At 37.3% G+C, this 18165-nt stretch overlaps 1 protein-coding gene across 1 annotated transcript in view; it reads left to right on the forward strand.

The window, feature by feature from the left end:
* The window catches only part of LOC106871475 (pre-rRNA 2'-O-ribose RNA methyltransferase FTSJ3), a 38724-nt gene that overhangs the window by 16815 nt on the left and 3744 nt on the right, over positions 1–18165 (forward strand). Inside the window, exons 10-16 of the mRNA XM_014917951.3 lie at positions 1603–1738; positions 2688–2974; positions 4983–5064; positions 8128–8416; positions 15768–15864; positions 16807–16891; positions 18063–18155. Of these exons, the coding sequence (XP_014773437.2) occupies positions 1603–1738; positions 2688–2974; positions 4983–5064; positions 8128–8416; positions 15768–15864; positions 16807–16891; positions 18063–18155 (1069 nt within the window). The remainder of the gene's footprint in view (positions 1–1602; positions 1739–2687; positions 2975–4982; positions 5065–8127; positions 8417–15767; positions 15865–16806; positions 16892–18062; positions 18156–18165) is intronic.

Consider the following 18165-nt stretch of genomic DNA (forward strand, 5'->3'; position numbering starts at 1 on the left):
TCTGCATGGTTGCATAGTCCACCAGAGATAGAAGCTGACTTTCAAATCACTCCCTACTACCTTAAAAATAGGACACATTGAGTAATTTAGTCTTAGATGTCTACTGTACCTAGGAAAAGGATGGCTTCACCTTAGCTGGATTGCCTTTAATCATAGGTTTGCTTAAGCAGAGTTGACCTGGGGCTAAACAACAACAACAGCTATTGCATTGTGCTTGCTTAGACAAACCACTACTTATATCAATATACCTAGCTGCATAATAGATACCACTATCTCCTGCTATAGACATTGTGTTGTCTTCTTAGACAAGACACTCCACTTACCACAGTCTACCTAGCTACATAAAAGGTACTGTCACTTTCTACTACTGTGTGGTGCCTTCTTGTTGTTATCTAACCAGCTATATAATCTGTATCATCACTCCTTGCTGCTGCTATTGTGTTGAGTTTCCTTAGACAAGACACTCCACTTTGTGTTTCTGTAGAAAATTTATTACTGGTTCTGATCAAGCCACACACAGATCAAGATATTCCTAAACCCAAATTGGATGTTGCATTTTTTGAGTTCACTCTTTTTTTATTGCCTATCTTTGCTCAGATTTTAACAAAGTCCACCAGAGCAATTGTCTCTCTTAAGACTCTTACTTTCATAGCTCACCATTAATTTGGATCTAAAATGTTCTAGCTCTGCTGCTTCAGCTGAGCATGTGTCTGTATATGCATGCATGTGATGTATTGAGGGCATGTGGCCTAGTGCCAAGGACATTGCACTCATGATTGTGAGATTGTGGTTTCAGTTCCCATGCCAGGTGGTCCATTGTATTTTTGAACCAAGCACTGCATTTCATGTTGTCCTGCAATCATTTTTACATTTGACATGTGGTGCACTGCACCTGTACAGGCAATGTCAGTTTGATGGAGGGGAGTGATCTAATGTACAGCACAAACATTTGAACATCAGTTGCAGGTTGTTAACAAGAAATTGTGGAATCCTCTTTTTTAGACTTGAGAGACTACCAAAAATAATGTATTGCTGTTTTGATTTTTGTGTCTTACGCTTTTACTTGTTTCAGTCATTTGACTGTGGCCATGCTGGAGCACCGCCTTTAGTCGAGCAAATCAACCCTAGGACTTATTCTTTGTAAGCCTAGTACTTATTCTATCGGTCTCTTTTGCCGAACCGCTAAGTTACGGAGACCTAAACACATCAAGCGATGTTGCGGGGACGAACACAAACATACACACGCATATACATATATACGACGGGCCTCTTTCAGTTTCCGTCTACCAAATCCACTCACAAGGCTTTGGTCGGCCCGAGGCTATAGTAGAAGACACTTGCCCAAGGTGCCATGCAGTGGGACTGAACCCGGAACCATGTGGTTGGTAAGCAAGCTACTTACCACACAGCCACTCCTACGCCTATATGTCTATAGTATTTAATTTTCTTGCATGTTTGCATATGTGTGTATCGCTGCAGAGTAGCTGAAACCAGTAAAAGTGTGTGTGTGTGTATGTAAAGAATGTCAATTTGTTGTGTTTGTAAATTCTCTGCCACTTGTAAACCTAAGATCCACTGGTTATAAACTCTCTTCCTGTATAGACGTCTGAAGAAGATTCGAGAACAAAAGCTTAAGCTGACACAAAGAATGGATATGAAGATGGCCTTCCCTGATGATGAGATTGAGCAAATTGATGACATCGGCCTTTTCCAGTTGCAGAAGATCAAATCAGAAAAGGTTCTAATTCTATCTACTGCTTTTTTTTTTAATATACCTTTTGTCTTCAAAATCTTTTAAATTATTGTAACTCTTATTCCTCTCTCTCCTATAATCTTCACATATAATTCTAATTCATCCATTTTTCCCTGTTTTCTTATGTTGAATATCTCCATCTCATGACAAAGTCTGTTACATCCTGCCCTGATATCCTGTGGGCCTTTTGTTGCATGTAGAAAATTTTAAACAGAAATGATGTGTCTGTTTTGTGCATAGTAGCTATATATATAGACCTGTGAGGTGTCTCTGTTCTGTTTGTATTACAGATGTGTATGTAGCTGTACAGTGTCTTTATTTTGTTTAGTGTGGTAGATAAGTATATAAGTTGTGTGGCATCTGTTCTATTAGCATAGCAGATATGTATGTAGCTGTGTGGTAGCTCTATTAGCTTAGGAGATATATATGTGTGTGCATGCAGTAAAGTTAGAAGAGCAAAGAATTAAATGAGTTAATTTACTGTACTCCCTCCCACTACAAATTTGTTACTTTGTGTCAGTGTATCTAATAATAATTTTTTTAATCTTTTATTATTTTTACATTCATTTATCCCTAGCTTTTTCTTTTTTGTGAGATGATTTATTTGTTGGGGATATTTTCTTGGTTTGATGTCCTTCCTACTGTTAGCCACTTCATTGTGAAGTAGAAGATTGGAAACCTACAATTTACATATTAAAGCAAATTGGAGCAAAGCAATTTAGAGTGCTTTGTTCAGAGATGCAACAAAATGACTGTAGTAAGATGATGTTCATAAGTTCAACCTCACATCCTTTGTATGACAATATATTTTTCAACATTTGTAGTAAAGTTGATATTATGGTTGTTATAAGATTTGGAACCTGTGATTTTGTCAGTTGCGCAACTTTATAATTCTCAAAGCCTTTATCTCACAATTATCGTTTGTTATTTAAAGGGTCTGGAAAAGATTCAGAAGGGAGATTTGAGCTTGGCTGATGAGGAAGAGTTAATAGATGATGATGACCTTTTCATTCCTAAAAGGGTTTTAAAGGTGTCTTATAACCGTGACCCAATGGAGAGAGAAGATTACGATTACAACATCGATAGTGATGATGGTGAAGAACCAAAGGCTGATGATGACGATGATGATATCAGCATGGCGGAATTATCTGATGATGATGAACTAGAAGGATTAGATAGAAAGAAAAAGAAGGTTGATGATGGTGATGATGGAATTGAAGAGTAAGTTGTGTACATTCCCTTCTTTTTTGTATGTTTTGTGTGTGCGTGAATAATCTATATATATATATTTATATATATACTAGCTGAGATACCCGGCGTTGCTCGGGATTAAAATGTCATAGTTTGTATATATATTACAGTTATGTTGAAACAGGTGATATGGGAAAGTGCAGCATTGACAACAAAATATTTGTGGAATAAATGATGGGCTAATTCAACTAAGCAACATGCTATGTGTCCGTTTGGAGTATTTCAGGCCCTAACCTGTCATGGAAAATTGGGGATGGGGGTTTTTGAATCCACTAAAAAGCTGTCAGTGGATATAATCTCTTTTGCAGCAGTCTGCGCTGTGTCTAACATGACCCATCATCTGAAATTTTAACACCTCCTTCGGGTTTGATGTCCTACATCACTTATAAAGTAAATTTGGAGGAACTGTGGTTGTTCATTTGTGGGTAACGGGACCAATGAGGTGGTTGACTTGCCCTTTAACTGTGACGTCAGCGTAAATTCATGTTTAAGCTTCTTCTTAGATGGAGTAAGCGATGTCATTTGAAATGCAAAGTTGTATTGTCTGATATTGTTCAGAAAATCCTTTGACTGGATGTAAGTACCTTCTAGAAGATCCATAAAAGGTTGAGAAAGAACTGGTAGTGCTGGCAATCTTACCTGACCGTCTGAGCAGCACATGCCATTTATTTCATTTGAAAATTTTAAAGCTCAACAGAAACGACAATTTGTGTTTAGCACACCAATTTGAACAGAGTTATCATTTTTATAAGAATGGGATGTATATCTGAAAGCAGCTCCAGGAGTTGTGAAGAACAAATTTGTACATAGTCTGTTTCTGATAGCTATTCTCTTGGACCTCTGTCTAGTCATTAAAACATTGATTTAATGATCCAGCATTAAGTGCTGCAGCATGCATTTGCTGACCTTGGGAAAGTCTCATCTCCCTTCTCTCTTGAGACTCCGTTTGACGTGCTGCAGCATCCCTTTGCTGATCTTGAGAAAATCTCATCTCGCTTCTCTCTTCAGACTCTCGCCTTCAGTTTTCTACAGTCCTCCTTGCTTTATACTTGTTTCTGGAGAGATTACGTCTTTTCTTTGGTGGCATATTTTTTTCAGTATTGTAAACAAAAAATTATGAACACAGAAAAAAATTACACATTGATCCCTATTTTTGTATGTATGTAGTATGTTTTTGTTTTTGTATACAGTATAAATTAACCAAAGAGAAGCACGTGTATGAACTACTAATTTAATGGTAAATGCCACAATAATTTTTATAGGTAAATTTCTTTATATATATATATATATATATATATATATATATTAAGCACATGTATTAAATGTTAATTTAAGGGTAAATATCTAAAATACCTTGCAGCTGCTGCGATAATGATTAACTGGTAATTGAATGGTAAATGTGTATTTTTAAATGCATTGGACCTGCCACCTCATTGTGTTTTTGTCAAGAGTTTCACTTCCAGCCGTTCCTTATGTTAGTCAACACATACACTGACACACCATTCTGATGTGGTGGCCGTAAAGACAGAAAGTTGCCGATGCTTGATTTTGTTCACATTAGGATATAAATTATACATTTATTTCAAATATAATAGAAATAAGATGATCTTAATATTATCACATTAGAATTAAAAGTGAAAGAATGAAAGTGAAACACTATTATAGGGGCAACCCAATTTTCGAATGCATAAGGAACATACGCATGCACATACACACACGCACGCACAAACTCTCTCTCTCTCTTAGAACATCGAATGCAGGGTCATCAGTTTTCTAGCCTCTTCCAGATTATTGTAAGAAGTCATTGAAAAAGTGTTAGTAAAAGAAAGGGGGTGATGGTTAAAAAAAAGGTTGAGAAGCATTGACCATCATCGTCACAGTAATTTTTGTTTTTTTTTCCATTCTCTTCTCCTCACCACCACTAACCTTCACCATCATTGTCATCATCTGTATTATATGTTGTATTTCTTTTAAATAGAAAGGAGAAAGAAAATCCTCTGTTGGTGAGTCTCACTGAGAAGCAGACAACATCTGAAAAAGTGTCAGAATGGTTCAGCAAGGTAAGCTTTGCTCTCTTCATAAACTATTATCATACAAATCAATAAAGGAGTCCTCTATATGCTAGAAATAATAGCCAGGTCACCCTTGATTCACATCCCTCCACTTAAAAAGTGTGAGATATACTGGTTAATATTGTTGTTAGTACTCCGTCGCTTACGACGTCGAGGGTTCCAGTCGATCCGATCAATGGAACAGCCTGCTCGTGAAATTAACGTGCAAGTGGCTGAGCACTCCACAGACACGTGTACCCTTGACGTAGTTCTCGTGGAGATTCAGCGTGACACAGTGTGACAAGGCTGACCCTTTGAATTACAGGCACAACAGAAACAGGAATTAAGTGTGAGAGAAAGTTGTGGTGAAAGAGTACAGCAGGGTTCGCCACCATCCCCTGCCGGAGCCTCGTGGAACTTTAGGTGTTTTTGCTCAATAAACACTCACAACGCCCAGTCTGGGAATCGAAACCGCAATCCTATGACCGCGAGTCCGCTGCCCTAACCACTGGGCCATTGCGCCTCCACATTGGTTAATATAGTCCTACACTATACTTAACGGATGGTCATGGCTGGAATATTTTTCATCATAAGCCTGGTTGATCAGGATTGACCTGGGCTAAATATTTCTTGGTTAAGCTCAAGGCCAGCAATTTTGAGGGGAGGAAATTAATCGATAATACTAACCTCAATGCTTTAGTTTGTCAATTGATGCTTTATTGATCCCAATGGGATGAAAGGCAAAAGTCAGTAGGATTTGAACTCAGAATATAAGAAACCAGGCGAAATACTGCATGGTATTTTGGCCAATACTCAAAAAATTTGCCATTCCATCATTCTTCCTTATATTATTATCTGAAGTGACAATTATGACTTCCATTACTAGTTAGGCATATGTAGGGGCAACTTTGGTCCCCATCACAGTCTCTGATATTTGAAAGTACATTAAATCATTGAGGGAGAAGTAATTATTTTATAATATGAATCTCATAGTTTTAATGATAAAGTTATTTTGATGCATTCTGGTAATTTAACTTATTGTACATCTAATATTTTATTGCATTAATTCCATAATCATGTGGAATATTAGTGTATAGATAAATAATGTTAAAAGAAAATAATTGTATTTTGACTTACTGTGTTTAATTAGTGATTAAGTAAATAATCACTTGAATAAAACTCCGTACATGCTTTAAGAAAGATTTTAGTAAGATGTCCAAAAAATTGCTTAACCTTTGTGTTTCATATGCAAGGCCTGCGATAACTGGTTGGAGTTTTGTATTATCTGGAGGCAATATTTTAATACACTCAGATTTAGAGTTTTTACAAGTGTCACTATAACTTTATTTTTGTGAATTTTTGGTAGACCATAGTAGTCACTGGCTTTGTGTCTGAAATTGCTTATATGGTCAAATTCAATTGGTGTCAGATATTTGTGATATTTATTCAAGATAGCAAGATTTTCCCAATACCTTTGATTATTTATAGTTGTCTATTTTTTCATAATAGTTATTTTCAAACATTTCAATACCATTTCTTTGTAATACTTTGTATCCAGGATAACAACAGTACTACCTTTGTTGGCTTCTTTAATTGTAGATTCAGAATATTTTTGTAGATTAATTAGATTTTGCCAGTCTTGTTTTGTGAAATTTGATTTTATATTTTCTATTTTCTTTCATTTAAATAGAAAAATTTGCAATGAGTTCTCAGGAAGTATTAAAAGCTGTATTTTTTTCCTGCCTTTGGACAAAATTTGCTTTTATTTTTTTTACTATTGATTTGTCTCTTATCTTCTCTATCAAACATATTTGAGCTTATGTTTGGTTGTCCTACTGTATCCGCATATGTTTTTATTTAAATCAATTTCTTTGTGAAAGGGTTGTCCAAGTAGTATTCTTAAACTCCGCTTCAGAATTTAGGAACCATTTATTATTTCTCTTCCATCATTGGAGGAACACAGAGACCACATTTTCACAGTCTTCTTTCCAGAGTTTCAAAATGTTTTCTAAGAGGAGTCCTTCTGCTTTTTTGGTACATTCCTCTTCCATTTGTTCATTAGTTTACTTTGTAAACTGCAAATAAAAGCAATAACTGAAGAGCCAGAACAATAAAAGAAACTATGGAGTTAATGTCTTTAAACGTAATAAATATGGAAATACAACTTCTAAAATTAAGAGTTGAGACTAATGAAAGCAAATATAAAGTAAACTGGTGGGGTGGAGTTCATCCATTTCTCATAGATATCATCTTTATAGTTTTATATATATATATAAATAGCAACACTTTTTTCTACAAAATAGGGGTAGTTTATCCTGTTCAGGCTATATTATTAGCATTATCCTGCATTTGAGAATTTAAAATCACTTCTTTGACTTTCTAAGACATCTCAACGCTTCTAAAGCAAACTTCGTTTGTTTGTTTACATTCATCATAATTTCAACTTAACACACACACACACCGAGTTAAATTCGATGACTGGCACCCATGCCAACGCCGTTTCCTTCATTGGACACGAAACTCAGTTTGCGAAGACTTATTGGGGCAAGCGAAATCGAAATCGTGATGGCACCTGTGCCCAGCGTCGCCTTTCTGGCACTTGTGCCTGCAGCATGTGTATGGACCTTCGAGTGGGATCATTGCCGGTGCCCCTGGACTGGCTCTTGTGTGGGGCCATCGTAAGATTTTCAAGCGAGATCGTTGCCAGTGCCCCTGGACTGGCTCTTGGGCGGGTGGCACATAACATGCACCATTTTGAGTGTGGCCGTTGCCAGTACCGCCTGACTGGCCTTCGTGCGGGTGACACATAAAAGCATTAGGAAGGGCATCCAGCTGTAGAAACTCTGCCAAATCAGATTGGAGCCTGGTGTAGCCATCTGGTTTCACCAGTCCTCAGTCAAATCGTCCAACCCATGCTAGCATGGAAAGCGGACGTTAAATGATGATGATGATAGATAGATAGAGAGTGAGAGAGGAGGGGGAAGACACATGTATATATGTAAATTTTCATATTTTGTATTTACATCTTCTGTATATTTGTTTTGTGTATTTATTTACCTCTTTTTCTTCTAGGATTCATTCTCTACTTTGATTTCAAAAGAAGGGAAGCAAAGTGATGGAGCCAGTGAGGATGAAATTGATGATCTTAAAATGCCTAGCAAAGCAAAGGCACAAAATAACAAGGAAAGTTTTGAGGTGATACCTGTGGATAATAGTATTGGTCAGCAGCAAGTATCTAGCACTGACGACGACGACGACGACGACGACGATGATGATGATGATGATGATGATGATGATGATGATGATGATGATAGTGAGGAAGAGGAAGACAACTTAACAGCACATAAAGCAAAAAAGCGAGGTATGTATAATATATATAGTACTATATGGTAGTTTGTTTTTATATGACATGTCCGTGCCTATATGTATGTAACGTCGATGTGTCCAAGGACTGCTTCGAGTTCCAATGTCTGCTTAGGCAGGGTTTTTATGATTTGATGCTCTTCTTAACAATAATCATTTTACAGTGGGAACTGGGTGCTTTTTTTTGTATCACCTGCACAGTTGAGGTCACTCTGCAGTTTGTTGGGTCACAAGCCCTGGGGTAGGTGGAAGAAGAGTCAGCTTCATGCTGGGAGTTTACTATGAGAGAGGAGGGCAGAGCAGATTCCTGCAGAGGGATCTGCTTGGCTACTAACGTCTTATATGAAAAAAAAAAGGTGGTGGTGGTGGGGGGGATAAAATGGTCAGTAGAATACACAAGGCATAGAGTGGTGTTAAGGTGTCCAGAAGGCCCCACCAGGCAAAAGTGGAATAGAAGTGGTGGGTGGGTGGTTTAACATTTAAAGTCTGTGACAAAATTTGTTGTGGCAGATTTCCTGTGGCCAGATGCCCGTCCTGTCACTTTCTGTCGCCTGTTTCCAAACAAGGTAATATTTTTCCATAGCTGGACATATTTACCACAAAGACTGGAAATGAACAACCATGCTTGTATGATGATGATGCTCATTTACAACCCTACATGGTGTTTTGAAAAGAGTACACACAGACACACACACACAATGGGCTTCTTTCAGTTTCCATCTATGAAATCCACTCATTAGACTTTGTGCAGTCTGGGTTTGCAACTAGAAGATACTTAACCTAGGTGCCATGGAGTTGAATTGAACTCTAGACCACATGGTTAGGAAGCAGGCCTCTTGACCTTTAAGCCATGCCTGTGCTCTATAATGGTTTGTATCTATGTGATGGTTTTTGTGTTTAAGTGTGTGGATTAGGTATATTTCTTTGATGAGTAAATTTATATCAGGATATTTTGAAGTCCTTCATGTTAAACTGAATTTTATAATATATGTCTTGGAAACCTTGTATGTTATTCCACCGTCTCGTGGGCCTGCTTACAACATCAACTCTGATAAGATAACCAACCTTAACTTACAAGTGTAATCATAATTTTGGCACAAGATGTTTTTAGAGTGCACTAATAGGCGTAGGAGTGGCTGTGTGGTAAGTAGCTTGCTTACCAACCACATGGTTCCGGATTCAGTCCCACTGCGTGGCACCCTGGGCAAGTGTCTTCTACTATAGCCTCGGGCCGACCAAAGCCTTGTGAGTGGATTTGGTAGACGGAAACTGAAAGAAGCCCGTCATATATGCATGTATATATATATATATGTTTGTGTGTCTATGTTTGTCCCCCAACATCGCTCGACAACTGATGCTGGTGTGTTTACGTCCCTGTAACTTAGCGGTTCAGCAAAAGAGACCGATAGAATAAGTACTAGGCTTCCAAAGAATAAGTCCTGGAGTCGATTCACTCAACTAAAAAGGTGGTGCTCCAGCATGGCCACAGTCAAATGACTGAAACAAGTAAAGAGGGAGAGTAATCACTAGAATAGTCTTAAATCAAACCGACCTTAGTAGTGAAATAGACTTTGGTTATACTATTGATCACAGGGCTTATATCTAGTAGGCTGTATGTTTTGTAAAGTTTTCCTGGCTCTTTCTTACATGAAGAACATCTGTAAGATGCAACTAACTTGTGGGTTTCTAACACTGGAGATATTTATTATCTTTAAGATTTAATGTCATCTTTAAGGTGCTCTGAGGATATAAAAATGTTGAAGATGTAGGTATACTGATTTGCAGAATCTTTAAAAACAATAAGCCACATTATATATACAAGAATATGGATGTACAGACAGTTTATTCAACAGAAACAACAAATTAACTAAGGTACTGTTTGGTTCTTGAACATGAAATGTTGTTTTAAGGATACATTGTGGTACACGAATGATAAACATTTGAGTGTAAGATTCAGTAAGATACAATAAACAAGAGACTACTGACCCCTTAGCTTATGTAGAATCCTTTAATGTACTGTTTGCTTATTCATATGCTTTAAAATTTTTAACATCTATATTGTTAGGAATATTAAAAATGTGTGAGTGTGTGTTGCATCTCTGTAGACCCACCTTGACCTCTATGTCATTGTTGGGGGGAAAGCTAGATGCCATATTAAAGTGATGCTGCTTCTGTATCTTCTGGTTTTCATTGAAATGATACAGGATGTCACATGTGTCATACATTCTCAGATGTGTATTTTTTTCTACAGATGTATATACATACGGGGGTGAATGAAAGGGTGTGTATCAAATAATATGTCTTTTTTTTATTAGCATGTATGAGTCTGACTGCTGAAGCAATGTCTGATTTTCAAAGAGACCAACATCATCAACTGAACCACAAATACTTTTGGCACTCTCACTACCTCACCATTTACATCCAAGACCGTTTGCGACAGATTGATAATTTAGACTAAGATAGCTTTACGCCAAACCAAACTTTGTAACTTATGCACAGATCTGCAAACATTCCAACTACTCTTGGTTCTAGTTACATCAATGATCTTGGAATTTTATCATAGACATCTGTAGGAGCAGGTTTACTTCTTGAGAATTATAACACATACAAGTATCCTTTATTTGAAGTTAGAATCTTTTAGACAAAGGTATTTTAAAGATACCTGAAACGCATTGTTTGGATAGAACACCATCATCAACATTTTTATGTCCACTTTTCTATGCTAGCATGTGCCAGATAGAATTTGTTAGACTGAGATTGAAGCCATTAATGTGCCTCATGAATCTTTGCAAGTCAATACTTGTGGGGAAAAATATGAGTGTGTGTGTGTGTATGTGGGGATTCCAGAAAGCTGACTTTCTAGGAAGGAAGGACTTGGTATAGTGTTGGGCCTAGGGGCTAGGATACAACAAAAGTATGAGAGGAGGAGAGACAGTTGGAATGGGAATGTTAAAGTGGAGGTAACCCAAGTGGGCAGAGGTCAGTATAGTAGTGGTAAAAAAGCAAAAAGAGAGGACTTTTGATCAAAGGCTGGAACATGTTTGTGAGTGGCTTTATGCCAATCAGTTAGATGGCCCTCTTTTTGGCCCACCTGACTGATTGGCATGTTGAATGTCTGTGTGCAATGGTAGCACTGTCTCAGATGTGAGAGAATATTCTCTTGCGGGCCTCAGTAAAGATATTTGTGTGTGTGTGGCATCTCTGTAGACCCACCCTGACCTCTATGTCATTGTGGGGGGAAAGTTGATGCTATATTAAATGTGATGCTGCTTCTGTGTCTTCTGGTTTTTATTAGAATGGCACAAGATGTTAGCTATGTCATACACTGCTCTCAAGTATGTATATACCTAATACATATGTAAATGTCTAGTAAACATGATGTGACTCCTGCATTAAATTGATGTTAAGATCAAGCAAGAGGTACAGTCTTAGCCTCTTATTTAACCAGTCTTAAAGTGTAACATCAATCTTAAAATTTTGTTTTGTTTTAACATTCAGTTTTCATGCTTACATGGGTCACACACAATTTGTTGAGGCAGATTTTCTATGGCCAGATGCCTTTCTGCCACAAACTCTCACCTGTATCTAACCAAAGTAATATTTTCCAATGGTTGGGCATGTTTTCCCTGAAGAGTGGAAACAAAGAACACTGCTTGTATGATGGTGACTCTTGTTTACAACTATCACATGATGTCAAAACAAGGAGATACACATACACACATATGACAAGCTTTTTTTTAGTTTCTATCTATTATATTTACTCATAAAACTTTGGTTGGCCTGAAGCTATCCTGTTCAAGATGTCAAATAATGAGACTGAACTCAAAACCACACGGTTGGAAAGTAAACTTCTAAACCATACAGCCATGCCTAATCTCACTATTTATTACTAGCTGCAGTCAGTTGTCCCAACTTCTGGTGGCTCTAGTTACTTTATCAACTGTAGCCTTTATATCTAGAGGAGCCTGTATTTTATCCCAATTTCTTTTGATTCTGCTTACAACCTTTGAAGAATACCACCTACTTAATCTGTGGGCTTTCACTCAAGAGGTAGTTGGTGTGATATTTTTCAAAACATATATGTTTTTGGCAAACTAGCCCCATATTGATTCAGAAAATACCTGGCTTCCAGAATTTTGGTCATCATATAAGGTGCCTTATGTACTGCAAGCTGGACTGAGCCAGTAGCTTTAACTGAATATCATGCATTCACTTGTAGCTAAGAGATTTTGACAGGGTAGATATGAGAGACCATATCTGCCCAGTTTGAACGTAAAACACATAGAATATTTGAGCCAAATATGGCTGGTTTAAATGCTAACGGGTTAAACCAAGATATCTATATTCTCCTGCATATTATTTTAATGTATAAAGTGGTGGTGTTTTCTGGTATTGCAATAACAATGTATGTATGGCATCTCTGTAGACCCACCTTGACCTCTATGTCATTGTTGGGGTGAAAATTGGATGCGATATTAATGTGATGCTGCTTCTGTGTCTTCTAGTTATTATTGGAATGGCAAAAGATATCACATGCATCATACACTGTTCTCAAGGAAGTGTTATTCTCCAAAGTCATACACTTCTTCTTCATCATCATCATCATCATCATCACTCTTCCTTCTCCACATCAATCTGCGTCTGCTTTCCTTGCTGGCATGGGTTGGATGGTTCAACAGGATCTGGACCACTGGAGGAGAACACTTTCCCCAACTGCCTCAAAACATATGAACATCAGTTACCTATGTAAGACATAACCAACCCAACGGGCATGTTTCAACTCTGGAGATATCTGGTGTCATCTTTATTAAGACTTAACTAAGTGCATAAAGACTGCCTGTCTGGGTGTTCCTAGTAACCTGATGTATTAACTTTTGTTTTCTGTTTTGGTTTCTTAACTTAGACACCTGTAAACCTCTAAATATTATTTAGAAGTACTTAAAAGTTCCTATAGTAGGGTTTGAGTATATGGCATCTCTGTAGACCGAACCTGAGCCTCGTGTCCTTGTTGGGGGGAAAATTGAATGCTATATTAAATGTGATACTCCTTCTGTGTCTTCTAGATTTTATTGGAATGACAATAGATGTTGCATGTGTCATACATTGTTTACAGAGAAATATTTTTCCCCAGAGACATATATAATTGTGTATGTCAATAAGCGTTATAGGACAGCCAACCTAACACAAGTTTTCAATCTAGAGATATCTAGAGTCATCTTTTGTAAAGACACATGTTAAAGTCAAGCTAAAGCCATAAGAATATTACATGACCTTCAGAATCTAGGCCATGATATATAGGTACATTCTAAATTGGAAGCTGCCCTTCCAGTGTAGAATGTACTTTAAATATCACTGGCTCTTTATTGCATGTCAGATATTGGAGCTGAGAGTTAGTACACTGAACATAAAATATTAGATTTGTTGTCCTGTATGGTACATGGAGGCATCATAAGATTTACCAATCTATCTATTCAATGTCCATTTCCATATTGTTTCAGGTATACTTAGTCTATGTTTGGATCTTTTTTAACTTCTAAAATCCTTTGAATTTTATCTGAATATGTTATAAGTTTCTACAGTATTTCATTAGAGATATGTTTAGCATCCCTGTAGACCCACCTTGACCCCTATGTCATTGTTGGGGGGAAAGTTGGATGCTACAATAAAGTGATGCTGCTTCTGTGTCTTCTAGTTTTCATTGGAATGACACAAGATGTTACATGTGTCATACATTCTCATCATCATTAATACAGTTGGTCAGATATTGTTGCTGGTACTTGCAATAATGAGATATTGCCATGATATGGCAATTGACCAAGATATCAGTGGTTACTCTCTTTCAAACATTACTACATTGTGTCTGGTCAAGGTATATATCTCTCTGAAACAACATTGTATGAATGTTTGTAAGAGAATAACCATTGGTGCCTTGGTCAATTGTCCACTAATGTAGTGATTCAATAGTTCTCTCTTTTATGGAGTCCTATAGTGTTTATCTCTTTGTTTTGAACCAAGATACTGTTTCACATCATCATCGTTTAATGTCAGCTTTCCATGCTGGCATGGGTTGGCTGGTTTGACTGAGGACTGGCGAGCTAGAAGGCTGCACCAGGCTCCAGTCTGATCTGGCAAAGTTTCTACAGCTGGATGCCCTTCCTAATGCCAACCACTCCGAGAATGTAGTGGGTGCTTTTACATGCCACCGGCACGAGAGCCAGTCAGGCGATTCTGGCAACGACCACGCCCAAAAGGTGTTTTTTACATGCTACCTGCATGGGAGCCAGTGCAGCAGCATTGACCACACTCAAATGTTTTTCACATGCCAGTAAGGCGACACTGGCAATAATCATGCTTGAATGGTGCTATTTATGGGCCACCGGCATGGGAGCCAATCAGTGGCCCTGGCATCGATCCCGCTCGGATGGTGCTTTCAACGTTCCACTGGCACAAGTGCCAAACAGAAGTTATTTTCTGGTATTGCAATAAATATCTGTGTTAGTGTGTGTGTATATGTATGGCATCTCTGTAGACCCACTCTGACCTCTATGTCATTGTTGGGGGGAAAGCTAGATGCCATATTAATGCGATGCTGCTTTTTGTGTCTTCTGGTTTTCATTGGAATAGCAAAAGATTTCACATGCATCACACATTTATATGAATTTTTGTTTACTGGTCCACTGCATACCTGCTTAGTTAACCTGATGTTTTAGCCATTGTGTTACTATATTTCTATTGAAATACACTGCCTTGGAAGATAAATTAAAATGAAATTTTGCTTGCTTTGAGAAATACAAAATTTGTATCAGGGTTTCAGAGTGGTCTCAGGTGTGTTGGTATCAAAAGGGTTAAACAGACATTTAAATTAGGCGAGAGGTACATGTGGCATACATTGTTCCCCTTATATTTGCATATTTGTCTGCGTGAATGCATGGTTATCAAGTATATGTTTCTTTGTATCTCACAGTTTGGTCAACATGTATTTGATATTATGAATCTGGTTTTAAAACCTGGAAATTGTGCATAGTGATAATCTCGAATCTCGAGTCCTAAGTAGGGTTGTTGAACTCAGTGTCAGACTAAGTCTGCCAGGCTATGAACTACTCACTTCTACACTAGTTCTTCTAAAGCCACTCTTGATTTGTAACCTCAAAATAATGAAAAGACAAAGTTAACTTTGATGGCATCTGAACTCGGAATCCAGAGAATCCGAACAAATACTGTAAAATATTCTATCCGACACACCAATGACTCTTCCAATTTGCTTCTGTCTCTTTGTGTGTTCGTGCATGCATGTAGTTTGGTGTAGGAATGAGATTTTAAAGAAGTTTGTTTGATTTATTAATTACTAGTTGCACCAGAATTGGATCCAGAAGGTCTTGCCCTTGCTGCTAAGATGGTACATTCCAAGAAGCAGCGTCGTGAAATTATTGAATCAGGATATCACAAGTAAGTAACACCTCAGTGTTGTTTCTTAATCAACAGTGTGTTTTTCTGTGAGTACAAGTCTGTTGTTGTTTAGTCCCCAAGTCAGCCCTGATCTGGTTTCTGATCAAACTCATTCCAGCTATGGCCATCCTCTCTTTTTTTTATACATAGACTAGGATTAAGTTTACATTATCTAATATGTTCTCTTCTTAAGACAATTAGATGTGATTTGAAGGGCAGTAGGTTACTATTTATAACATGTTGCACAATCATGTAGAACAGGGGTTCTCAATCGTTTTTTACTTATGGACCCCTTTGATTACTATTTTATTCTAGTTGACCCCCATTGCCATTAAATGTTTAAAAACTAGTTTTACCTGTTTTGTTTTTCACACATTGCTTTGCGTAGATTGAACTATGTAAAATGTTAGAGAAAGAAATTTAGCTGTTTCTTGCAATACTTACCAATACATACATCTAAAGCAAAATTTTTTTTCAGGGTCCCTTAAAATACTATTGTGATTCCTTAATTTACTATTTTGTGAGGACCCCGATTGAAAACCACTGTAGAACAATCATGGGCAAACTGGCTGTTGAGACTTTCTGAATGGCATGCCCAATGCAAAATTACCTTGAACTTTTTTAGTGGTGCAGCTTGCTTGATGTAGAGGTTTCTTCATTGATTCTATATTCAATATTATTTGTATATAATTACTGAACCTGCTCAAAATGGCAGCCAAATCATTTTGAAATCACATTGGCTTAAAAGTAAAAGGAACGATGTGTTGTGTAATGTAGTCCTGGATATATTATCTAAAAAAGAATGGTAACAACAACAATTACATATGCTACCTAAGCTTTTACCTAAAGTATTTGTTGTAATTCTGCGTCCACCAATTATATTGTCATGACCATCATACTAGAATGGACTTCTTTTCACTAAATCTGTTTGTATCTTATTAGATTCATGTATGATGACTCCAACTTACCACGTTGGTTCTTGAAAGAAGAAGAAAAACATGCAAGAAAGAATGTTCCAGTCACAAAAGTAAGACCATTAATTTGCCTTTCATAGTCTTTCTCATATTATTATTGTTATTATTACTATTATTATTATTAATATGGTGAGCTGGCAGAATTGTTAGCACAACTTCCAGTTGAGTCTTGGGGTCAATGTAATCAACTAACCCTGTACCCTGAATTTGCAGGCCTTGTGCCAAAATTTGAAATTATCAGCATTATTAAGGTGGCAAGCTGGCAGAATCGTTAACATGCCAGGCAACAAGCCAGGCAACATGCCAGGCAAAATGCTAAGCGGCATTTCATCTTTCTTTTTCATTCTGAGTTCAAATTCTGCTGAGGTTGATTTTGCTTTCCATCCTTCCAGAGTTGATAAATAAGTACCAGTGTACTAGTTGAACACTAGGGTTGATGTAATTGACTTACCCACTCCTTGGAATTGCTGGCCTCATGCCAAAATTTGAAATTGTTGTTGTTAACCCATTAAGTCCCACTGTCCTATAAATAGGACACTAAATGAGAACATTAAATAAGCTATCTCACATTGTCTCAGTGTCCTATTTATAGGACACCAAGTTTTTCCATTTCTACTTGAAGTAAAGGAGTTTTAATAATTATTTTTTTCATTTTAACCTACTTTCAATCATCTGTAAAAGTTTTAAAGTAATATTCAAAAATTTAAGTACTCTGGGACTTAATGAGTTAATGCTGGAATTGATATAATCGTCTGACCGCCTACCCCTAATATTGCTGGTCTTATGCTAAAATTTGAAGCAATTATTCATCATCATCATCATCATCATCGTTTAACGTCCGCTTTCCATGCTAGCATGGGTTGGACGATTTGACTGAGGACTGGTGAAACCGGATGGCAACACCAGGCTCCAGTCTGATTTGGCAGAGTTTCTACAGCTGGATGCCCTTCCTTATTAATAATACCTATCTTAGTCATGGAAACTGTATAATGTGTATAAAATTCTGCTTGGCAGCAAAATATAAAACATGTATTCAATATTGATATATAAATGCTGGAAAGTAAGTGGCTGTGAATGATCCATTGAAAATGAATTAAGTGTACAACTGGGCTGAGAAAATGATCATTATTAAATTATTCAGTGGTTGTATACAGGAGATGTGACTGAACTGGTGTAACCTTTCAATATTGCTATTATCTGTTTTGATGCTGTTGTTTGTTTCAGGCTGAAATGGAAGAATACAAAAAGCAGATGAAAGAAGTTGATGCTCGGCCTATAAAGAAGATTACTGAAGCTAAAATCAGGAAAAAGCTCAGAGTAAGTTGCG

This window comes from Octopus bimaculoides, chromosome 6 (assembly GCF_046866305.1).
Source record: "Octopus bimaculoides isolate indiv1 chromosome 6, ASM4686630v1, whole genome shotgun sequence".
Taxonomy (NCBI): domain Eukaryota; kingdom Metazoa; phylum Mollusca; class Cephalopoda; order Octopoda; family Octopodidae; genus Octopus; species Octopus bimaculoides.